The sequence below is a fragment of the Anopheles marshallii genome, chromosome 2 (assembly GCF_943734725.1).
Source record: "Anopheles marshallii chromosome 2, idAnoMarsDA_429_01, whole genome shotgun sequence".
NCBI lineage: Eukaryota > Metazoa > Arthropoda > Insecta > Diptera > Culicidae > Anopheles > Anopheles marshallii.
The window spans coordinates 6,039,687-6,063,437 of NC_071326.1; the positions used below are offsets into that span (position 1 = coordinate 6,039,687).

The 23,751-nt window shown below is 44.2% G+C and overlaps 6 protein-coding genes across 6 annotated transcripts; 4 read left to right on the forward strand and 2 right to left on the reverse strand.

Moving 5' to 3' along the window:
- The first annotated feature begins 11,586 nt into the window (after positions 1 to 11,586).
- On the forward strand, positions 11,587 to 12,079 carry LOC128708542 (larval/pupal cuticle protein H1C). Its single transcript, XM_053803520.1, has 2 exons — positions 11,587 to 11,598; positions 11,750 to 12,079. The coding sequence occupies exons 1-2, from the start codon at positions 11,587 to 11,589 to the stop codon at positions 12,077 to 12,079; spliced, it is 342 nt and encodes a 113-aa protein (XP_053659495.1).
- A 1,495-nt stretch (positions 12,080 to 13,574) lies between these two features.
- Positions 13,575 to 14,660, reverse strand: LOC128719597 (tetra-peptide repeat homeobox protein 1-like). The gene is made up of 3 exons (XM_053813223.1): positions 14,646 to 14,660; positions 13,958 to 14,571; positions 13,575 to 13,887 (listed from the first exon to the last, which is right to left on the reverse strand). Exons 1-3 carry the CDS (start codon positions 14,658 to 14,660, stop codon positions 13,575 to 13,577), a joined length of 942 nt encoding a protein of 313 aa, XP_053669198.1.
- A 3,651-nt stretch (positions 14,661 to 18,311) lies between these two features.
- On the forward strand, positions 18,312 to 20,086 carry LOC128719598 (tetra-peptide repeat homeobox protein 1-like). The gene is made up of 3 exons (XM_053813224.1): positions 18,312 to 18,323; positions 19,331 to 19,726; positions 19,796 to 20,086. The coding sequence occupies exons 1-3, from the start codon at positions 18,312 to 18,314 to the stop codon at positions 20,084 to 20,086; spliced, it is 699 nt and encodes a 232-aa protein (XP_053669199.1).
- A 384-nt stretch (positions 20,087 to 20,470) lies between these two features.
- LOC128707019 (Golgi SNAP receptor complex member 1) lies at positions 20,471 to 21,396 on the reverse strand. The gene is made up of 4 exons (XM_053801963.1): positions 21,378 to 21,396; positions 21,036 to 21,307; positions 20,659 to 20,951; positions 20,471 to 20,573 (listed from the first exon to the last, which is right to left on the reverse strand). Exons 1-4 carry the CDS (start codon positions 21,394 to 21,396, stop codon positions 20,471 to 20,473), a joined length of 687 nt encoding a protein of 228 aa, XP_053657938.1.
- Positions 21,397 to 21,962: 566 nt separating this feature from the next.
- On the forward strand, positions 21,963 to 22,265 carry LOC128709688 (COX assembly mitochondrial protein 2 homolog; the record flags this gene model as incomplete). Its single annotated transcript, XM_053804697.1, has 2 exons — positions 21,963 to 22,043; positions 22,113 to 22,265. Coding segments are annotated over exons 1-2 (234 nt in total), but the record flags the coding sequence as incomplete, so codon positions are not given.
- Positions 22,266 to 22,267: 2 nt separating this feature from the next.
- Positions 22,268 to 22,831, forward strand: LOC128709693 (protein Abitram). Its single transcript, XM_053804703.1, has one exon. The coding sequence runs from the start codon at positions 22,268 to 22,270 to the stop codon at positions 22,829 to 22,831; it is 564 nt and encodes a 187-aa protein (XP_053660678.1).
- The last annotated feature ends 920 nt before the right edge of the window (positions 22,832 to 23,751 follow it).

Consider the following 23,751-nt stretch of genomic DNA (forward strand, 5'->3'; position numbering starts at 1 on the left):
TTCGCGCCAAATAGGAGGACACTATACATGCACGAAAATGAATTACACGTGAACCGTTTACAACACACGTATTATAAAGTAATATATTCTATACCGAAATTCGACACCTTACAACATGCACACTCCCGCCTCTCAAACGTTCATCGCGGTCGCTTGTCCGAACCGAAGTGTCTGGCCGCGCGCGCCCGTACGCTGACCTCTCGCTGGCACCGGTGGATCGCACTTACACCATCGACCGCTGGCCGTTACCTGTCAGCGGTGAGTTACCGTGTCGGATCCACAGATGCGACATAGGGTGGTCCATAACAATTACCATCAATGGGGCTTCGAAGAAAAATAACATCGGAGTAAGCCAGATCAAATACTTTAAAAATGCCAAGCTGGCGTTCCATCTGCAGTACAGTGTTGCGTAATTTGTTGCCATAATGAATAAAAGATAGGGCGGTCAGCATTGAACAATACTAAGAAACCCAATCACCAGATGCCTGATGACGCTGATGATCTGATGGCAGATGATCTGATTGTTAGGATGACGTTTCAAGTTTAACTGTTCAGTTCTTTGTTGTAATAATTACTTACTAAAATAAATTATTATGCCAATAACTGTGTACTGATATCATTCACTGCTTTGCGCTTTGCAGATCGCCAGCTTCCTACTGGAAGCTTGACTCTGTATCTGTATAAGTATTTAACAGAAGGCAATCGAAGTTTTCTACGAAAACAAATGTTTAGGATACTGGAAGGCACTATCAAATCTCTATGTGGACAATTTAAAATTACATCTTCATGAACCGAACATGCCATTCCTCATGATTAGAATTTCGTATGATTCAGTATTTTGGACCAGACCAGTCAGTACATAAGACCAGACGTTCCTTTTCAGTGAACTTTTGTCGGGTCGAAATGAAGAACTAGCGAAAAATTGATTTGGAACTGAAAAAAAAACGCTTTTATTGGTAAGGAATCAAGTTTTTCTCAGTCATTCAATGGTGTTATGAGAGAAATCAGGGAAAGTTTGGAAAAAGGATTACTGTACAAGCTTTGATCGGTATACATTTTCCGTTGGTAACGGCGCGTATGTAGCCATCTTTGCAAATACAGCCACCATAGCACGGTGGGGCACATTTCACAGCTATGTTTCTTGTGCGACACGTTCGTTCGAAGCATGTTTTGCAGCATGTAAAGCGTTCGTTGACAGGACAAATTGGCTCTAAAAAGATATCAATATGACTGACTATCCACCCAACAGAGCAACATAAAGCAAGAACTATAACTTACGTGGTTTCATCCAAGCCAGACAAGGCTCAACAAGCAGGCTCTGTCCTTGTACTTCGTTCATTACGACACCAACGACCAACAAGAGTAATGCGATGTGTATCTTCATTCTGAAGAATTGTAATCCGTTCAGTAAAATCAAGTTCTTCCTCTGTACTACCAATCAGAAGCTTTATATAACAAATGCGCACCTTAGAAATTCATCTGTACAAACAATCTTAACCAAAGCTAGGCTTATGTTGTTGTTCTGTATCATGCAGAATAAAGGAAGCAATAGGCAATAAATGAAATAGGAGATATTTTAGCAGTTAGTTTTGTTTGGTACACAGCCTTAGATCAATGAAGTGTAGTGTCTTTCGAAAAATTTTTACGTATTAATGAAAAAAAAGAGCGATTTCAGATGTAGATTTTTTTTAAGTAAAATATAGATTTTTTTTATTGATTGAAAATATAATTCATTTCGCATTTTGATGTGCTAAAGGCGGAAAAATGTTTTAATGTGCCAGATATGAATGATAAATGGGATAACAGGTTGACAATATAGAGAATATATTAGGGAGTTAGAAAAGAAAAGAATAACATCGCTACGTTTTTCTTGAGGATAACTTGTTGCTGTGCCAGTCAAATCCAGGCCAATCAACTCACTTTGACAAACAACAGTTGATAAGAAAAACTGCAGATTCAGCTGGCGGCGCGATCGTACGATGGTGCGATAAACGAGAAGTAAGAGTGTTACTTAGGCTGGCATTGCAATGGAAAGGTTGCAGAAACACTGGAATTAAACGAATAATCGCTTCCTGAGCGCATCCTCCTATCCTGTGCCCAGGTCTGGGACAACGACATTTTTTTTCACGACCTTTGGACATGCTTCGATTCGAACACATTTTCCTTTAGTAGTGGCGCGTATGTAACCCTTCTTACAAATGCAGCCACCATAGCAGGGTCCAGCACACTTCACAGCTATGTCCCTATTGCGACACGTCGACTCCAAGCATGTTTTGCAGCATGTATAACGTTCATGGGCAGGACACTTTGGTTCTTAAAAGAGGTAAAACTCAGCCGCAATCAAACGAATAATGCAAACACATAAAAAGTAATTATAACTTACTTGGTTTCATTGAGGCCAAACAGGGTTCAGCAGGAGAAACCTGCCCTTGTACTTCATGAAGTACGAAAGCAACGACCAGTAGAAGGAATGCGATTTGAATCTTCATACTGAAGTATTAAAATCAGTTCGGGAAAACCAAATTCTCTCACAGTGGCACTGAGACACGTTTTATATGAAAAAAATCGCACCCTTTCGAGACCATCTGTGCAAACAATCGAATTCAAAAAGAGCTATATAGCTTGTTGTTGATCCTTTTCGTCAAACAAGGTCACATCGAAAACATAAGATAAGATAAGATAAGTGCAAAAAATAGGAGTCTAATATTCAGACGTACTACGCACGATAGTAGAGAGGCTTGATTTACAAACAAGGCTAAAATTGGTGCTAATATAATAGAGGAAACATGTCACTGTATGTGCCCTGTGGGAAACGTCCGGTAATATGCACATGCTAATTTAAATTAAATTTTTAATAGCGTTTTTAGAAATAATTTTGACACTTTTAAGCACTTTTACATTTCATTTGCAAATGGAAACCCCAACATCGGTTTATTTATTACATTTCTCACACTGTTTTTATCGAACGAGACCGTTTCGCAATAGAATGATCAATTAGAAAAAGATTTCAATCGTTCTGCAGGCACCAATTGGTATACATTTTCCGTTAGGAGTTTCGCGTATGTAGCCGTTTATACAGACACAACCACCCGTGCACGGCTTGCATTTGACACATACGACTTTAGTGCGGCACGCTGGTTCGATGCAAGGTTTGCAGCATGTATAACGTTCGTTAGCATTACACCTGGGTACTACAACGAAAAAAAAAAATAACACATGAAAATCAAAACATCTTAAAATGTAGAATTTAGCACGATTTTTAACTTACTTGGTTTCATCCAGGCATAACACGGCTCAAAAGGAATTACGATTTTCTCATCGGTCTGCCCATGTACTTCACGAAGTACAACAGCAACGACCAACAGAAGGAAAGCGATATGAATCTTCATACTGAAGTAACGAAATCAGTCCAGGAAAACCAAGTTCTCTGACTGCAATACCACTGGCATGCCTTATATAGCAAAAGCGCACCTTATACACCCAACTGTATACACGATCTGACCAAAACTTTGCTAATATTGTTGAACCCCACCGCGTAACAAGGTCATACAGGACGTGAATACGGATATAGAAACTTCAGATAGGCTGGGTACGAAAATAGAAAGACTTGTTTGACAAACAACTGCAACACGCAACAATCAGATTTGGTGTGTTTCGAAGAATTTGCACACATTTTGCAAATAGTGATGAGTTTTGGGAATTGTGTCTGTGTCAAGTAGATACAGCATTTCCAGCAATATTTGCGTTTCGATCTTTACAAAACAAGGGAGCAATGTTTGGTTCCTTTGACTTGTTGAATTGGTATACGAATACGTTGAAACTCATGGGCGGCTGGTGGTGTATTGGTAGCAGCATCAGTCTTCACACGGCAGGACCGATCCAAAATCCCAACCAGAACAATCCCCCGTAGCCAAGGACTTGGTTGGCTATCCAGCTACGTGGTAAAATTATTTGTCTTATTATTATTTGTATTTAAATTGGTATTAAAATAATTTTTAAATTATTTTATTTGTAAAACTATATAGTCTAGTAAGCCAGAAATGGCAGGCAACGACCGATCAGACCACCGGAAATTACGATCACCGCCATTTTGAAATAATGTTTCAACGTACACTGAGTTCTTCAAACACTGTAACTTAAATGTTTTTTTTATGGTTTCGCTAGAATGGCCTATCATGTGATACCGGCGTCGCTACCAAATACACCAACCGCCTCCTAGGATTTAGGTTTCCAGCAAATATATTGGCCATCCTCGGACGATCTATTTAGCTGTAATATACTTATTTAACATATCGAATTTGGTCATTAAAATGTCTATGGCCGACGATCACGCCATCATGCTTGGAGATGGGACACTAGATAAATGTTATGTTAGTAAATTCATTTAAAGGAAATATTTGAATGCAGTTGTAACAGACCAAGTCCTTGTTGTGTCCTTGGCTCTAGTCCTCCACAAAAATGAGGGCTGAATCAATAACATACCATTTGCAAGTAAAATGAAAACAACACATATTTATAGCATGAAAGTTCTAGCATCATAATTTTATTTACAAGCACAAAAAATGTACAATAAAATTAAGCCAATGTTGGGAAAATGTCTACCAGTCGTCCACAGGCATTGATTCGGATACATTTTCCTTTGTTAACGGCGCGTATGTAGCCATCTTTGCAAATACAGCCACCATAGCACGGTAGGGCACATTTCACGGCTATCTTTCTATTGCGACACGTTCGTTCGAAACATGTTTTGCAGCATGTATAGCGTTCGTTGACAGGACACTTTGGTTCTGAAAGGAGAAAAAAGTCAATGATGATCAAAAAAATCCATAATGGAGACATTAGCACGATTTGAACTAACGGGGTTTCATCCAGGCAAGACATGGCTCCAAAGGAATTATGATTTTCTCCTCGGTCTGTCCATGTACTTCACGAAGTACAACAGCAACGACCAACAGAAGGAAAGCGATGTGAATCTTCATACTGGAGTTACGAAACCAGTGCAGCAATGCTCTATTCTCGCCAATCTCATGCTTTATATAACCAAAGCGTAGCTTATAAACCTATCTGTACAAACAGTATATCCAAAATTTAGCTAATGTTGTTGATCCTCATCGACAGACAAGGTCACGCAGGTTAAGTGGAATGATAAAAATAATCGGAAATGAAAACTCCAGACAGTTCAAATATTATACACATTTGGCAAACAACCGAATCGTGAAGTATAGAGGAGTGGTATCGAAGCATTTGCACATATTTTGCAAATAGTAACGAATGGCGAATGGTGTGTGTATGAAGTAGATACAATCCCCAATTTTGCAGCATCAAGGACTCAGAATCATCATTCTTGAGAAACATGTAGGGTACTCATCTGACACAATCAACAGTAGATGTTCGCATACCAACACAAAACAACTTCAGTGTAGAAAATCACCTAATCAAACAAAAATTCGTTCAAACGAATCTTGTGTTGCAACAATCGAACAAAACTTTGCCCACAAATGGCAATACATTCAGTCGAGAACACTTTCAATTGGAATTGTGCCACCGACTGCCTTAACATGGCATCTATTTGGAATATTATTCTTGCCTGCGGTGTTTTATGTTTCTACACCGCATCAGCTCTAATCCCTGTCAATCCTCCGCCCTGGTGTCTTCAAGCAGAATTAACAAAAGGTAAATCAAACTATAACGAAAAATGGAGTACTAAACTTAACATCACTTTTGTTTTATTCGCTAGGAATTGCGGCTAAAATGCCTCGATGCAGGGCGAATGAAATTTATTCCTGCTGTGGCTCTTGCGTACAGAGAAGTTGCACGCATCCGGTGCAAAATGTTTACTGTAAACGTTGCGCAGAGGGATGTTTTTGTAGATCTGGTTATGTACGAAAGGTTCCCGGAGGAATCTGCATTCCGTTCTCGAATTGTTAAATGAAGATGATGGTGCGCCCTACATCCTCCAATTTTAAATTGTTGGGGCTCTATACTATACGGGGTGCTATAAATTTTCATCTACAAAGATTTGAAAGAAAAATAGATTGACGTTTAGTTATCATTTATCTAAATTTTAACGTCATTTTACGAGCTAATATTTAAGAGTAACCTGTTGGGAGTTTAGAAAATATGTAGATCTGAAATGTAGGTCCTCCGCTTCGTCTTCTCAGACACTCATTTTGACCAAATTTTAAGAGGCAAAACAGAGAAAGATGTCGATGGCTTTGGTGGAAAGTGTCTTGCAAAACATCTAACGCGTGCTATTCGTTTGTTAACGCCATCATTGCCGAGAGCTCCGATCCAGCCAAGCAACCTGTACGTGTTTGTTTGATAAACCCCAACTGACCCAGCTGTTTCTTCTTCACTAGAAGCGACACTTGTTCAAATTGAAACAGCCGAACGAACGCTTGGAAGATGTCTGAAAACCGAATAAAACATCACGCACGAATTGCGATATGCAATTCTTAGAATAGAGCCCGGAGATTGTGTAACATGGCATCAGCTTTGCGTATTATTTTTGCTTGTTGTTTAATCATTTGCATGGCATCCGCTTTCAAACCTATTCGAAAATTTCCAACACCCAAACCTTCACCAAAGTGCCAATCATCGGAATCAATGAAGAATCGTAAGACTTGTCCTGGGAAAATGTTTCTGTTGCTATATGTATTTGTTACCACATGTTTTTCATCCGCCAGTTCCACGTTGCAGCCGTAATGAGGAATACTCGTGCTGTGGTCCTTGCGTGCAGAAGAGTTGCAAAACCCTGGCGGAGGACGTGAACTGCCTGGTTGCCTGCACGGAGGGATGTGTTTGCAGGGCGGGTTATGTGCGACAGGTTCCCGGAGGAAGCTGCATTCCGCGGTCAAGATGCTTGACGAAATGATTTGTCAGCCGAAATGAGTTGTCAAGTCACACAAATTGAAAAAAAGAACTTTTTAAAGCAACGCAGCAGTTTAAAGCAATATACATTAAGTTACCCGTCCGAATACATTCGAAGGACATTTCCAAACTCAACCCAACCCGGACATACGGCAGAGACGTGTTTGTACAGAAGTCAAAGGAAACCCCATCAGATACAAACAACCATTTTCGCGAGAAAAACAAAAGCGAAGCTGTTTCCTCATCGAGACGAGAAACACTTGCTCAAATTGGAACAGCAGGACGAACTTTTAAGGTATATCTGAAAACCCGAATAAAACATCACGCATAAGTTGCATAAGGTATAATTAGTTTACAAGACTTTTAGTAAGACTCTCTTAGAATAGAGCTTGCAATATGGTCTCAGTGTGGCGCATTGTTTTTGCTTGCAGCCTAATCGTTTGCATTGCATCCGCCTTCAAACCATTTCCTTTGCCAACAATCAGACCGACTCCGACACCTTGGTGCATCCCAACGAGTTCCATGAAAAGTAAGTTTCACCTTCGGGAAATGGTTGTATTGCCTTAAACAACGCCATTCTGTTTTGATATCGCAAGCCGTTACTTTAAGAGCTCCACGATGCAACCGTAATGAGGTGTACACATGCTGTGGTCCTTGCGTGCAGAAGAGTTGCAAAACCCTGGTGGAGGACGTGAACTGCCTGGTTGCCTGTACGGAGGGATGCGTTTGCAGGCCGGGTTATGTTCGACGGGTTCCTGGAGGAAGCTGCGTTCCGCGGTCCAAATGTAGGAAGAATTCATTCGATAACTCCAATTACTCGTCGTAAAATGTTACGCTATCGTAAGCGGACTACTTGGAAGAAAATAAATTTGGGTTCACAATCGGCACAAGTAATACGATTTAATGCTATTAACCATCGAGTGCTAAATGTATTGCATACTTCTAGGCGCGTTCAAAAAAAAAATCCCCCGGTATGACAGTTGCTGCAACACAACAATGGTTTAAATTATGGAAATTGTTTTACCAACCATTAAAAACCTAAGTGTTTTCTTGAAAGGTTTTAAGATTTTATTTAAACCTGCTAGCGAGTGCTCAATCATCAAAGATCAATTATGAACAGTGTACAAGTGATGACTACATTCTCCTCGAGGCTACCACCCTAAGGTAAGTTAATGGAGGTTTCTACACACAGCAGCCACTCATGCATCGTTTCAACACGTGTCGCAGCGTGCCCAACAGCAACCAGTGGGTGGCCTCTCGTACGCAAGGTGACACTGTTGCGCTTGCTCCATTGCCCGAGGTCGGTTCTGTGCGAGCTTTCCACCGTGCGCATGTGTACGTGGACCTTCGCACCATTCTTAACCGCGCAAGAGTCAAAATTGTCGCTGAAAAGGTCGCAGACTCGCTCGAGGCACACGCACACGCACGTGCATCGTTGTTTTCGACTCCCTTCGAGGTTGAATAGGTGGCCGCACAGACTCCTGTGCACGTTGCACCACGTTGCATCGGTAAGAAATCGATGGCCTCATCGGTGCCATTGGTCAACCGGTGTCCTTACGAAAAGGCTTCATGCCGCTTTAGGCGGGCGCCATTTCGTGCGGCAACAGTACCATATTCGGCTGATTGAATTACACTTGACAAATCGTTTTATAATTGTTCTAGCACTTCATTAACTTCCTCTCCTGTTGCGCACGGTTCCCGTACGACAAGCAATGTATGAAGTTCTGGTCACAGATGAACTTCAATCGTCAACGATCTTCATAGTTATTTGCACACTGACGCAGTACGTCCGACCGGATGGAATGGTCGGTGTGGCTGGAGCAGGAGGTGACACTGTTCGGATGGATTTTCCCAGGCAAAACACTCGCGGTTTCACGTGGCATGGACCGGGCAGGGCCGGCTGGCAACGCTGTTTGGCGATTGATTTAGCTAGCTGCCGGTGCTGCTAGGTTGCGCAAGATCAAAACACTTGCCTCGTCTGAATGGCCCAGATGTCTGGCAGGGGCTAATGTGCGTGCTGACACGCGCGTATCAGAACCTGTTTTGCGCTCGATTTACGTTCGATACGCCAAGTACAGTTAGACGGTCTAGTGCACAACAGTTGTCTGGCGTTTAAATCATACCCATACCCTCACACCTGCCGCCCACACTAGCTGTGTGGCTGTGGAAGTGCTTAACCCCTGCAAATGGGCAAATGGGAGAGATTTCGATGCGTAATAAAAGACAACCTTGTTCATTCATATTGACAAACATTATTTACAATGATTCGTTTTGCTTTGGGGTGATGTGCATTGATCTTGCTTTTGGGATGTGACTGTAAGATGCTTAACAATGATCGCTCAGTGATCAAGCAGGGACAACTTCCAGAACACCCATTCGGTGAAGGTGTTACGCAGCCGTTGGCTAATGTTGCGAAACGATCACTTTCCTATCGAATAAGTTCAATCGTTGATTAGCTGGCGAGCATCAGCGAACCGATCACAGGGCCACTTATCGAATGTCAATCAACGAAGGAAATGAAGAAAGACACACCAACACACCAACCACGTACAAAACTCCCTTTTCAAGTAGCAACCAGACACGCCGGTTGCATCGATGCAGAAGCACATCGCGCATCTTGGACGACGCGTGACGTGGTAGGGTCGGCAACCATGGTGCGTCAGCAAGCGGACGCTGGCAGCCAAGACGGTTCGGTTGCGTTTTGTGGAGCATGTAAATGTCACTGTTTGTGGTGGTGGACCCAGGTGGCACTGGAAAAGGAGTTCCTCCTTGTGCCTTGCTACAACAAGACGAGGGTTTTTTTCGCCGCTTTGTACAGCGATCGACACGCACCGAATTGCTTCGGGGTAGGCTGATTGATGTGGCTCAAACAGCCAAACAACAGCCGGTTTAAGGTCAATGTCAGCCAGCCTGCCTATCCTGGTGGTGCCAGGTGGTACACAACCCTGCACAACCGGCAGCCTGCCCTTTTATCATAACGCAAAATCTGTCTCACTTTTGTTTGGAGGCAGACTTTTGTTTGGAGACTGATTTTTTGTTGTTGTTGTAGCGTTTATTTATTATGCGGCATCGGCGCGCATAAAGCGTACATGTGTGTAGCAAAGGCAGCTTTATCAGCAACAGTAGGGGAACGAAATTTTCGCACGATCGTGCAAGCAATGCAGCTCACGCGCGACCACAACCTTCCATAAAGGTGCATTAAGCGGAAAGCATCACAAAAGAGGAAGAGATCGCGAGAGAAAAAACTCACCCTTACCATTCACGGGGGATGCGTGCGGGAAACTGAGCCAATAGCACACAAAGAGAAAAAAAACTATACCCTTGCCATCTTCAAAGGCATCGAAGTTCTTAGCGCGGCATTGAGGAGAGTTTTCGTTAGGTATGCTTCCTATAAACGGAGCCTGTCAACGCCGAGCTTGCGTGCGTGTTGTTATGCCACAGTCGTCTGCTTTGGAGTAATTTGCCCAGAACTTTGTCATACGATAGTGCATAGATCGGTCACTACCTTTAACTTACAACTCACCTGTTTATAGGAATGGTACCACATAAGAAATCGTCCTAAAATGTACATAACGCACTGTTAAAAATGGACATCAATTTCAGCCTTTGTCGTACGAAAAAGCCAAGCCCTCTGTGCCATTGATTTGACCCATGTCCATATCCTCACTTGATTGAGATTTGAGCAAACGATAAAAATGTCCAGAATTGTACCCAAAACTTTGTAGAATGTTCGAAAATTTGGATGGACAATTAGCTTTAAAATCTCCCAACAGAAACTCTGCAAGAATATCAATCAATATCATCCAAGGTTTTAACAAACATCCAAACAATGCAAGGTACGAGCATTGCAATCAGCGCTTTAATATAAACTTCCAAACTTCCATTCCAAAGTTCCATTTTCACCCGGCATCCGATCAGTCACTTTGGAACTCTCATCAAAATACCATAAACGATTCAACTTTCCTCCCCTTTTTGCAACACTGCAATCGTCTCCCCATGTCCAACCATGGTCCAGAACTATGGTCTGGGCGATAAGAACTTAATTCTATAATACGGCAAACTTTCTCTCATAACCGTCATCACGCTGGAGACTTTGGGTAGCGACTGCCAAAGCGACAAATCGATAAAGGATACATTCGAACCACACGGTCCGTCGGGTAGACCTGGTTACCTCTTGACCGGCTTGACGACGGTGCGGGCACGTGGGCACGTAAACCTAATTAAGCTGCGGTGCAAAATCAGGGACTGCATTTACCAGTGGCAACGCCTGCATCCGCTACACACTAAACAGTTCCCCTCGGTAATGTTCATTGCGTTTTTGAGTCACCGCTTTATCGCAGCGCACGCAGACAGGCAGACCTCAGCATCCAACTGACGGTGGTTTGTGCGCTCGCAGTTCGCTGGTGGTGGCAAGCGAATGATCGGAGCAATCGTGCGACCTGCCTGCCTTCTCATGACCTGTCCCTTTTCATTGCGCGGTGCGTACGCGCGGAATGCCAGGGCGGACGGTGACACGCCGGTCACCGTACTGATCCGGGCACCTTCCGATGGTGCAACGGTTTTGGGGCGTGTTTGGGGGTCTCGTGCGTGCGTATATAAGGCGCGATCGGCAGCCGTAGTCTGCATCATAAATCTCGCAAAGTTCACCTGGAAACTTCACCAGCTTCGCACGCTCAAGCTCCGTACACCCGGTGTCAAGCCCACAATCCATTCAACATGAAGTTCTTGGTGAGTTCAACTTCAGATTGCGTTCAATCGCTGCACGGTGTCGATGATATTTCGGTAACCGTGCGGTGCTGTGATGGTGGACCGTGTGATTCCTGCAGGATTGTGAGCGTTTTGTGTGATGTGCTAACTTTTGGATAATATTCGTTTGCAGGCTATCGCTGTTCTGGTTCTCGTCGCTTCGGTCTACGCCGAAGACCAACCAATGGAGTCGATGAAGGCTAAGCGTGGCATTCACTTCGGCCTGGGATACCATCATGCTCCGGCAGTGGTGTCGCACTCGTACGTTGCTCCGGCCCCAGTTATTGCCCATTCTGCACCGCTCGTAGCTGCTCCCGTTGCGTATCACGCCCCGATCGCCAAGACCTACGTTGCCCACGCTCCGATCGTGCACCATGCTCCGATCGTGCATCATGCTCCACTCGCTGCCTATCATGCTCCGCTCTACCACGGTGCCGTCTACTCCACCCTGCACCGTCGTTAAGCGGGAGACAGAACCCGTTGCCACTAGCGACCAACTCTAGCATTATACGTGTGTGCTTCGTTTAGTTGAATAAATCAAAACAAAATTTTAATATTAATCACAGTTAATCACACTCCTTTTTAGACTAAGGAAAGACTGAAAGAACATAATATTGCTGTTTAAATTTGCAATGTTTGCTGTTTGTTGATTCCCCAACTCGATCAATCCAACAAAATAGTTTAGATCAAATTTGATAACTTGGCTGAACTATCAACTACTCCTGAACGACTTTGTCTTGTAATTTTTATCATGAAGCCAGACAATCGGTTATTGTTCTGGGAGAGATGCGATCACCAATTGTGGGTTTACACTGAGTGTCAAGATCATAGAGAGGTCTTCAAGGCTTATGAATCATAATCTCGTTCGATGGTTCCCTTGGCTCCGATGTCCGAACAGTATAAAACATATCTAAAACAATGCTGAGAGACATTCCTGCGTAGGGGGACTCGGTCTGATATGGGATTTGTTCCTAGTCAGTTATACCGTGGACATGTAAACTTTTGTTTATTTTACAGATAAGGATTAATCATTGCGCCATTAGATAGCAATAAATAGTTCAAAGGTATAAGCAAAGATCAAGGAGGTTCTATTACTATGTCATAATGTTGAACGGACCGGACCAAAATACCATCTGGACCAATCCTCCGTACGCAGGACTGACTATCAAGCTACGGGTAAATAAAGGTACAGAAATCCAGAAATGGCAGGCCTAGACCCTAGACTTCTGGAGGTTGTTGTTGCCGATAAAGAAGACGTGTTGATCTTTTGAGAAGTGTCTTTCATAGGAATCCTTAGTTACAAGTCATTCAAATCAGTTGTCGACTCTCATGAATCCTCAGGTATGAACCCTGAGAGCAGTGGCAGATAATGCCCCTTGGAGACCTGTGGAGATTCGAATCACAACCTTCAATCTATTAGACCTAATGCCGGAGCTCAGGACCTTGTCACCGCTCCAATTTGACCAAGTACATTTACTAATTGTTCCGTTCGATTCAATAGACCAGAATTCCACTCCACTTTATACGATACATTTCTTCTGTAGTGGCACACCAACCTCAAGAGGTCTAAGCGTGTTGCGTACGAAGTTTTCGTCCGGGAGGGATTTTGGACCGGTCCAGTCGTGTGTAATTTTTGTTATCCATGAAGCGATGTACCCTACTGTTTTCTCATACCTCTGGTTGAAAGCATGACTTTAAGAATGATTGGACTATAGTATCAATAACAAAAATCATTTTCAACTAAGTTTTTTCACTACTTTTATTTATACGGTAAATGTACGAAATATGAACGTTTACTTTGTGGCACTGCTCTGGCAACAATGTATCACCCTTGGCGAAACTCCATCATAATCCTCCCTACAATCAGTAACGCTCAGGTTACAAACAGTCTAAAATCATACTCGCACTCGTTATGACACCGCGAAATGACTACCATAATCCCGCTCGTTGGCAACGGTTTAACCGAGATACTTCTTCAATCCCAACAAACCGAGCCCGTGACTGTGGCCGGTGTACACCTTCTGCAGCGTGATACCACCACCGTACACCTTGCCATAGGAAGGCAGAAAACCACCGTATCCGTAGGCCGGGAACGGGGCGATGGGAAGCGTGGGAACAGGCGCCGGTACCACCACCGGATGCGGTACAGCCACCGGATGCGGTACGGGCACAGGCTGTGGAACCGGGACCGGTTGTGGCACTGGGACGGGTTGCGGTACCGGTACGGCATGATGTACCGGGTATGGCTGAGGCACTGGAACACCCACGGTTCTGAGAATAGAAGGTATGATAAAGTTGCCAAACTTTGGAAGCGTTTTCACACCGGGTTTCGATAACTTACCGCGTAACGGTGACAGGATATGGCTGAGGCACCGGAACCGGATAAGGACGGGGGACATGGACGGGAACGGCGACCGGATGCGGTACCGGCACGGGACGATCGACGGGTACGGTCACGTGCACCGGCACGGGTACGGGACGGTCGACGGGGACGGGTTGCGGGTAGGGTACGGGGACGGGTTGTTGTACGGTGGTCAAAATGTTACGCGTCACCGTGGGTGCAACGGCCACTGTTGGCGGTGCGGGAGCAAACACCGGACCGGGAGCTGGAAGCGCGGGAATGGCGGCTGGTGCAAATGCGCCACCGATGAACGGTCCTGCCGGGAGTCCGATCGGTCCGGCCGGCAATCCGATTGGTCCGGCTGGAATACCGATTGGCCCAGCTGGCAGCCCAATCGGCCCGATCGGTGCACCGATGATTGGTCCTCCGATGGGTGCCGTCAACGGCGCAGCTAGTGCTGGTGCTGCCAGAGCCGTAGCTCCGAAGGCCGTTGCTCCCAGCCCTAATCCCAGCCCGTACCCATGTCCAATAGCTCGCTTCTGATGATCAACTCCCTCCTGCTGAGCGGCACCTTGCACCCTTGCAATCGCAAGAACGAAAAGAACGCAAAACAGCTGCAAACAACAGAAGGAACCATTCCGATCAGAACTTCAATCTTTCTGCGCCAATTTTGCGATGCGATATTTACTTTTGCCGCTTTCATGTCGTCTGCCGTCGTATTCTGCACTACACCACTGCAAAGAAGTCACCTTCCAAACACCGCGAACTGTGCCACCGATCTACTGTCGAAACTGTAGCCGCTAAGTATTTTTATATCAAATTGCGAACCGAACGCGAATAGCGTCAACGCGGAAGCTGCGTTCCGTCGCCAGCGCCAAACGTCAGGGCGCACACCGTACCTGGACCCCGCTGGACCCGGCTGGAACTGGCCGGCAGCTCTCCTGAATCCAAATGGGAGCGAGCACCGTGTCATAACCGCTCCAATTAGGTGAATTTCACCATCCGTGTGCGCTAGCCCTTTTTTGCCGAGCCACCCGAGTACGTTATCGGGCCACCGAAACTATTGCCTTCGGTCCGCGGACCGCGCGTCCAACCGGTGGGCCCCGGGCTGGGATGGGATGGCCCATCCATCCGTCGGCCGGTTGGGCCGGTGTCTCGCTCGCGCCACCGCTGGCACCACACCATATCCGAGATGCATCACGGGTGCCTGTTAAGGCGACTGTTTGACTGGGTTTGGCCGGTTGGCACTGTTGTGTCATATGAGCACTGGCCGATCACCCCGGAGTCTAGATCCCGTATAGGGATGAATGAGTTAGAGATGTGAACAATTTCTCGTCATACTGCCGGCGCACTGTTCCAGATGCATCTGATCGTGCGAGTTGTGAATGGGCAGCTAGGGGCGGAAATTTCACCCCTCACCGTCGGACAAAGTATGCAACGGACAGAATTGCAATGACATAAACCTGTTGCCTTAGTGCCCGACTTTAGCGCCCATGCAATTGGAGGAAGAAGGGGGGGGGGGGGGGGGGGGGGTTACTTTTGCTGCATTTCTTCATTGTACGAGAAGTTGACGAATATCAAACAAGGAATTGTTGTAGTTGAATGAAAGTTTCTCAAAAAGTATAAAAGCTTAATATTTTTGCTTTTAGGGTCATACAATTTTTTAAATAATAAATTAATAACATCAAACTCAAATAACAGTTACAAATTAATTCATCAGCATTGATACATCAATGTAGAAATCGAAATTGTGCTCAACCTACCTGATGTCTGTTTGTTCGTCAGCATATGCACGAAAGTTTCTCTTCCCAACAATCCAAACTAATCGAAACATACATTGATATCCACACGCCGCCACGTCAATAATTGTTTCGCAATTAATCACCTCACAAATTAAATCGCGTTCGTACGCACCCGTGCCTCCTTCACCGCCCCCCCACGTCCCACGCGTGGAACGTGTCCCCACGTGTGGCACCCAGTGAAAGTGGGAACCGCATAATACGCGGCTTAACAGCTGAACCTGGACAACACCTATCCACAGCGTGCGTTTTTTTTTATGCATTCCGCTCACCTATCGAATGATATCGCACCTGGCCGTCCGTGTGCGTATCATAATCGTGCCCGTACCGTGCCACACAAAAAAGGGACACTGTCACCGATCATCGATTACAACATCAGCCGACGTTGTCAGCCCGATACGCGCGGCTGTTTCCTGTTTCCATTTCATCTGTGTTTCCCGCGTGAACTAATCGCTGACTGAAGGTAGTGGTCTGTTTTGCAAGATTCGCGTACAGTAAGAATGTTTTAATGGTTTAATTATATGGCTGCAGAGGAAGTTTTTATTCCTATTAGTTTGTTAGCAAAGAGAGGAGGAATGAAGGGGGTGAGAATAATTAACTACAATAATTATTTTTGGATTTAAGGATTAATTATATTTGCTTTACCAGGGGCAATCAAATAAAAGCAATGAGATTATTCTGTGTTAATATAATTAATCAGCTCGATACACACCATACCGTCGAAAGAATTCCTTCTGCATTCTCATATATTGCTTGCCCCACCAATACAGAGTTCCGTGAATCATCTGAATTTATATCATTAACCACAAACGCCTACCTGCATGAAGGTACACGAGCCTTTTAATTGAACAAAAACCACATCATATCCGTGACAAACGTACAGAGCGTGACAAATTGTTGGAAAATGAAACACATTGGTTCCAATAAACCGTTCTTTGATCAATAAAATATGTGTACCGTCGGTTGAATGTCACACATTTCAAGGTTATATTCCTTTACAATAAGGAAAAAAAATATACAGCGCTACCGACTGATGCATATTGCACGCCCGAGATGAAGGGAAGCTCGTAGCGTTCCCAGTGCATACGCCAGACGAGCTCTCCCAGGCAGGTGTCAGTTGCAAATGTCCGTTTCCACATGGATAGCTTTAACTGTACCATGAAGACATGTAACGAAGCCGAGGTTTGTCTTTTTTTTATGTTCGATGGAAGCGCTTTTTGCTTGTAAGAAAAATGAAGCATCAAGCAAGAATGAAATGCCGTGAAAGGTTGAAAGTCTGACAGCGACTCCGGAAAAGGCGCTTACATGTGGGACATTTCAAACGAGGACTTTAAGTTGGTGAAACTTAACTTCGCATAGTTAGATATTCAAAACAGCTCAGGAAAGGCAATGGATGTCGGGATCTCCCCAAGATCCGAAGAAATCCTAGACACTTCTTCAAGAAATGCCTATAGAATATCACGCAACAACAGCACGCAGATTTCTATTCCCCGAACTAGTTTAAAAGCTCCAACTACACTCACATTCCATTTATTGACATTGAATAACGCAACACAATTATGTTGCGCTGCAGCTGTTGCCACAAAAGCAACAATGCGGGTCAAGTGCAACCAAGGGCCACCAGAGTAAGAAACGAGCAAAAAAAACAATAGTGCTACAAATGTAATTGATTATCCGCCAATTAACCATTACGCCATCACTTGCCCGCATGGCTTTCCGCAAATGTAGAAGAAACTGCAACACCACTCTCGCAACGCGTATCCGGTCGTGTACCAACACTAGTGCTGCATTGCAAAACCAAAGCGCCCAGAACGATTATTGGCCGAATTTGAATACGGCCCGACAACCGTGCCTGTGTCACGCCTGTCGATAACGCTTTGGATGGACAGGTGTTGCAAGTGCGTCGCTAACACTACACCGGCGACTAGCGGCTGTGGCGGTATCCTCCCACAACGCGCACATTCCAGCCTTGCCAGCCAAATGAAATGTGTCCCTTCCACCAAGCGTCTGCCCAATTGGAAATGTTTCGCTAACAAAGGCGCACGATGCGCACCGACGCCCGGTTCGGCTCGGGACAATTAATTTGGCCATTCCCCCGGGGGTTGCTTCTGGAGGGAGTTACCTTTGTGGTCTGTATAAGATTTCGGACGACCGGATCGTAGGCGATCAATTCGCGATTGAACGTTCCGTGTAAAAGGTGTGCCAGCTCACTGGTAACTGTGAGACGGGCAAGATTTTTTTTTGCTGCAGTCATCTTCCTGGTGATTCCTGGTGATTTTCGATCCATTAGATGTGTGTACGACGGTGTAACGAAGTGTGAATCTGTGGGGCCAAAAAAGAACCAACCGTCAAGTACTCGTGTGAGAAGGAACACGTGCGCGATCTACATCGTTCCCGTTCCCGGAACGTTCCCGTGCAACCGTATTAGCCAACGGAAATCGGTGAAGGACAGTCCAGTGCAAGCAGTGGAAGTGCTGTTTTACGAACCTCGTATAGTTCCTCGGTTATTATCTCGGGCTCGAGTGCAGCAACTACGACCAGAGAACACACAAAAAATGAAGCTTTTGGTACGTGACAAATGACCTGCAAGTCTCCATCTTCCATTATTACCTTTTTTATAGCACAAAAATGCGCAAGGTCCTTCTTATTCTGGATTTTAATGGAGTGCATGGGTCATGGGAATTGAAAAAAAATCTAATTATCAGCCAACTATCACATGTAGAGTGGTGTCGATACCGCTAGACGGCCATCTTCCATCGTAGACAGGATTAGACAAAGGCATCGAGTTGCTCCAAAATATTGGACTTTCCTTGTATCCAACGAATATGTATTTTTCTCTTTCTCGTTTTACGTGTAAAAAGAGGACATAAATCTCCCATCAAAAAAGATTTACGTGCGTGAGCACAAAACAGGTCCTTGTCTGAACTGGACCAGCTAATAAATATTCATTTACAAGTTGTCAACTAAGCATCCTTCAGTCGAAAGGGAATCCTTAATGGAGAATATACTAAAAACTGAGTTCTATTAATCATTAGTTTCTTTTCGAGGATGGATTACGAAGGAGAGCGCCATCCAGCATGCAACATGTTTTGATGCAAATTAGAGTACTGGTTTTGTTTTGTGATAAAACTTCTTGCAAGGTCCAAAATGCTGAGCATCGTCACGGTTGGTTGCTGACGATTTATTACCAGGCAGTTTTTGGGTGTTCCATAGTAACAGATCCGTTTCATAAAAGATTATTATGGAAATTAGCATTTCGGAAAACAATTATGCTTTCATGGCGTGGTAAGGTGGTAGTGACGCTGGTCCTTTCATAAAACCCGCAAGACTTCCCCTTTACACAGGACTTGTGTCCAAGACTCGAACTTGAGACTTAAGGATCCAACTTGAGGGTATATAGTTTAACATGATGAACAAAGACCATCTCCTTAGATGGTAATTGCAACAAAAACGGAACGGAACGAACGGAATTTCGTATGAAATTCTATACTTAATTCGTATTCGTATTAAGTTACAAAGTTATAGATTAATGATCAAAATTGTCTTTTGGTCTAAACTCAACTCCTCTCTCTAGATATTAGCCGTGCTACCTTTAGCGTTAGTTTACGCTGGAGCGGAAAAGGATATTAGCGGGTTGGTAAAAGGTAATCAAAACCAACCAGCCGAACAGCCCTTCAAGCAGTTGGCCTCGAAGAAAGAGAAACGGGGAATCTTCGGACTCGGTGCGTATGCTCCAGCGGCACCCGTTTACGGACACGCTTTCGCACATTCGGTCCATCAGCATCTGTTACCAGCGGCCGATCCATTGACACCAGTCGCCCTACCTGGACCCGCATTGCCCGCCTTTGCCGGAGGCCCGTATCTAGGATCTCACGCTCATACGCACACGGTGGTTACGAAGAAGGTTGGAATTCCTATTCCGGCACCGTACGCAGTACCAGTCGAGAGACCATACCCCGTACCAGTCAAAGTAAGAATCAAAGTAGGAGCACCTTTCAGCACCATGTTCTAACTATTTCACATGTCATTCTTACCACAGGTCCATGTACCAGTTCCGATAGATCGTCCATACCCGGTGGCTGTTCCACGACCATATGCCGTCCCGGTTGAAAAGCCGTATCCAGTACCGATTGATCGTCCCTATCCGGTAGCCGTGCCACATCCCGTGCCGGTGCCTGTAATTAAGCACGTGGGCTATCCCGTACCGGCACCCGTTCCGGTAGCCATTCCAAAGCCCGTTCCTGTCCCGGTGCATACTCCTTATATCGTAGAAAAGCCAGTTGTTGCGGCAGTTGCTCCCGATCCCTGGGCTACTGCCAAGCTTTGGTAATTTGAGTAACGAATTAGCAGTAGGTGTTAAACTGGCCAAATTCTTTCATCCAAATGTGTTTTAGTAACGGTTGCTGTTTGGATACGATCAAACTATTGGCAACACTAGATGTAAGTAGGATAATGTATGACAAATAAATTATTTTATCGGTAAAAATTCCTAAATTTAATCATTCAAGATTCCGTGCACCATTCAGTTAGTTAAGAATATCACATTATTTATTTGCGGGTTTTTTATACAAATAGTTACACATCATCAACAGACACCGTGGTATTAATTAACTTTTTGACTGGAATCTTCCGCTCCGAAAGATAGAGTAAAAGAAACATATAAAATGCGCTGGTAGCGATATCTTTAGTTCAATAGCGACGAACAACGGGAGAGTCAGTGAAATGCGTACAACAGTAGTAAGATTGTACAGACCGCTATCACGCCGCCAATGATAAGTGACTCCCTTCGCTTGCGTATATTGATTCGTTGGATTAGGCTGCACGAAATGGAATCGAAAGGAGCGAAACATTAAGAAGGGAAGGATATTTTCCATGCCGAGGACATTTTTAGAACCAACCTACCTGGATATGAGCGGAAAGCGGTTCGATATATCGTGCATACGCGTTTGGAACCGCTTCAAGTGTTGCCGCTGTGATGTTAGATGTTCTTTTGTTTCCATCGCGATGCTGATTTGGTCATTCACTAGCGAGCTGGAACTGTGCAAATGGGTATTTTCCTTAAGGTACATATCCCGACGGCTCAACCCGGACGTTGATGGAGACGAAGTTCCCAGCCCAGACCCACGCAACAACTCTTCGCGTTCCATGCGCGTCGTGTGGTTTGCCTGTATCTTCAAATATTCCTGCCGGTAACCCTACAACAACCGATAAACAAGTATAATCTTTAGCCGGTAACTCTCTTCAGCGCCAGCCAAATAGGGTTCGGTTTACGGTCTTACGTGCAGTATTTCGCGGTGTCTTTGTAGTACATGCATGACGGCTGCACCACTGTTTGGAATCTCAGACATCTTTTCATTGATGTTGGACAGTTTGTCCAGCATTTGCTCTATCTCCAATGATAGCGATTCAAAGACATGGTCCCCTAGCAGAGGTGACGTGTCCGTGTTGCTAGCCGTCGCAGAGGAGCTAGCTGCACCAACGCCAACCTTGTTGAAGGCGATCAATTTCATATCGATGTCGTTCTCCAAATGGCGAGCCTGCTTCCGAAGCGCTGAAAGTGAAGAGTGCAATGAGGAGAAAGTTTGTTTACAGTGCCCGATATTTGCGACACAAGAACTCACCATCCCACTCGGTTCCCATTTTGGTATGGTCGATGTTGCGGTAAAATGTCTAAAAAACAAATTAACATGAAATAACTTAAACTATTATTTCAGTCAGTTGCTCTGGAAGCTGCGAATCTTATTTATTAATTAATTTCGGCACGTAAACACAGAATGACACACGTACAGAAATTTAAGCAATGTCAAACACGAGCTGTGCGACAAGGCTGGATCATTTCAATATTGCAGTGGAACTTATTTTGGATGAACAGTACTTTGTGGGTGCTTCATGTGTATCGATTGACTCAATTTAAGCGATGGACAGTAAATTCTATACGTTACAGCGAAAGAAACTGCATAATATTCATTCAAAAACCCACTGCAGCAGATCATGGTCAGAAACTGTCACACAGTATTCCAATATGGCCGTCGAAGTAATGTTTGGTAAAACCTGCGCTGCGTCGGTTCAGAAGTGCCGGTTTGATCTGTCATAACAAACTGTTGAAAAAATGCTGCTCTGCCAAACGTTGTGTAATTGTTCGGTGCGAAAAATCACATAAATCCGCTAACAATCGTGCTTTTATAGAGTTTATTTAAGTGACAGGAATGCATACAGACCTATCTCCGCATTTACATTCAACTGAATGCAATTTAATAATCGAAGAGTTGAAAAAGTGTCATTCCGAGGTAAGGTGTAACCAGCTCGTACAATACGTTTGTTCCTCACATATAAATTGCTTACATTTTGTTTTGTAGAATAAATTTGCCAAATTCCTTGGCATCTGCAATGATCTGGATCGCCAAATGATAGTGTGCTTGCGGAATGAAAGGAAAACTCGCCAGAAACTAAACCGAGAGAAAGCACTGGAAAAACAGAAACGTGTTCAGCAGCTGATGAGAGAACAGCAAGGATGTTGACGTCCTTGGAAGATTACTGGTACGAAGAGGAATCGCAGGAAATTCGCGGCGTAAAAGTTCCCTCAATAGTGAACGATTTCATAGAGAATCAGCCATCGATTGTAGAGCGTTTCTATACGAAACTGTATAACGTACCGGCCAATAAGTCAGATGAGCCCCAGCAGATATTATTCCACTCCAACCGAATATGTTTGGTGGGTCTCGCCAAAGAACATGTCGCATTTAAGAAGGGCATCCGGAGCGTAAGCTTCGAAGTAGGCAAATTCGACCGAAGCGAGAACAAGGTGTCGGGTCGTAAAAAGAGTGGAGGAATGATCCTGCAGGCCGATTCTACGCTGGCGTTGGTGACGTGTGTGGACGACAGTGTGTATAAGGTAAGATCTTGTGTGCAGGGTAAACTGGTAGAAGTAAATGATCGTATCGTTGATAAGCCGGATATGATGGGTCTCAGTGGAGAAGGATACGTTGCAATAGTAATGCCGAAGCCAGAACATTGTGATGCGTTAAAGGAAAGATTGTTGAGCGAAGAAGCGTATCACAAAATGAGGGAAAACTAATAAATATTGTCGTAACATAATAGCTAAATGCAACTATTCTTGCAACACATTCTTCAAATTTCAATGCTCTAGATATCACGATATTTTACTAATTGATGAAATTGAAACAACATTATTACCATTTTGTAACTTCTTTGGTTTTACAATTTTTATTCAACTTTCTCTTGTTTGCTTTTCGAATGTCGGCGGTAGTATTGCCCTGTTTTCCGAGTTGTAGCATTGCGTTTACCTGTATCAATCAGTCTGGTCTAGAGTCACAAATTGCTCCAAACGTAACTCTGGTTGTGTATAGTTTATCCTCCTTGCTGCTGCTGCTGCTGCTGCATTAGCGTACCGCGATGTAAACTATACATTGCAATGTCTTCTTATGCTCTGAGCCATCATTTATCACATAGGCAAACTTCATGTTCGTTTTCGATGCACACTTCTTTCTTCTGTTTGAAATCGGGTCAGCGGGTAACCTTTGTTGTAAGGTATTGTTTAGCTAAGTGCGCGCCTTGAAGTTGTGTTGTCTGAGAAATTCAGACAACCTGTATGTTATTTTGTAACATTTTTTTAACAAAACGGTAAACACCCCATCCTTTCATCGATACTTTTCTTATAGTTCAATATCTCCTAACACGAGCTATTCACTTTGTGAGCAGCAGAAGCATTTTCAATTAATTATGGTTTGTTAGGTTCGTTCCGATACAACCTTAAAACCTCTAAGAATTAGAAGGAAACAAGAGAAAATCATAAAAGCACAGATTTGTGTTTCAATGTCCCCAAACTGAGATATTTCAGAGACATTGAAGCTACGACGATAGGAAGTAGTAGAAGATTCGTTAGGGAAAATGAAAAAAATAAATAAATAAATAAGAATATACCGTACTACACTACTTTAACATTACGCACTGAATGCAAGTTTATCGATCGTACAA

Coding starts and splice junctions, on each gene's coding strand:
- LOC128709693 (XM_053804703.1), top strand. CDS start 22,268: ATGTTGACGTCCTTGGAAGATTACTGGTACGAAGAGGAATCGCAGGAA.
- LOC128719597 (XM_053813223.1), bottom strand. Junction 13,888..13,957: donor TATCCTGTCACCGTTACGCG/GTAAGTTATCGA, acceptor TTCTATTCTCAG/AACCGTGGGTGTTCCAGTGC.
- LOC128719598 (XM_053813224.1), top strand. Junction 19,727..19,795: donor CATACCCCGTACCAGTCAAA/GTAAGAATCAAA, acceptor TTCTTACCACAG/GTCCATGTACCAGTTCCGAT.
- LOC128707019 (XM_053801963.1), bottom strand. Junction 20,952..21,035: donor GACACCGCGAAATACTGCAC/GTAAGACCGTAA, acceptor CGGTTGTTGTAG/GGTTACCGGCAGGAATATTT. Junction 20,574..20,658: donor CGCTTTCCGCTCATATCCAG/GTAGGTTGGTTC, acceptor CATTTCGTGCAG/CCTAATCCAACGAATCAATA.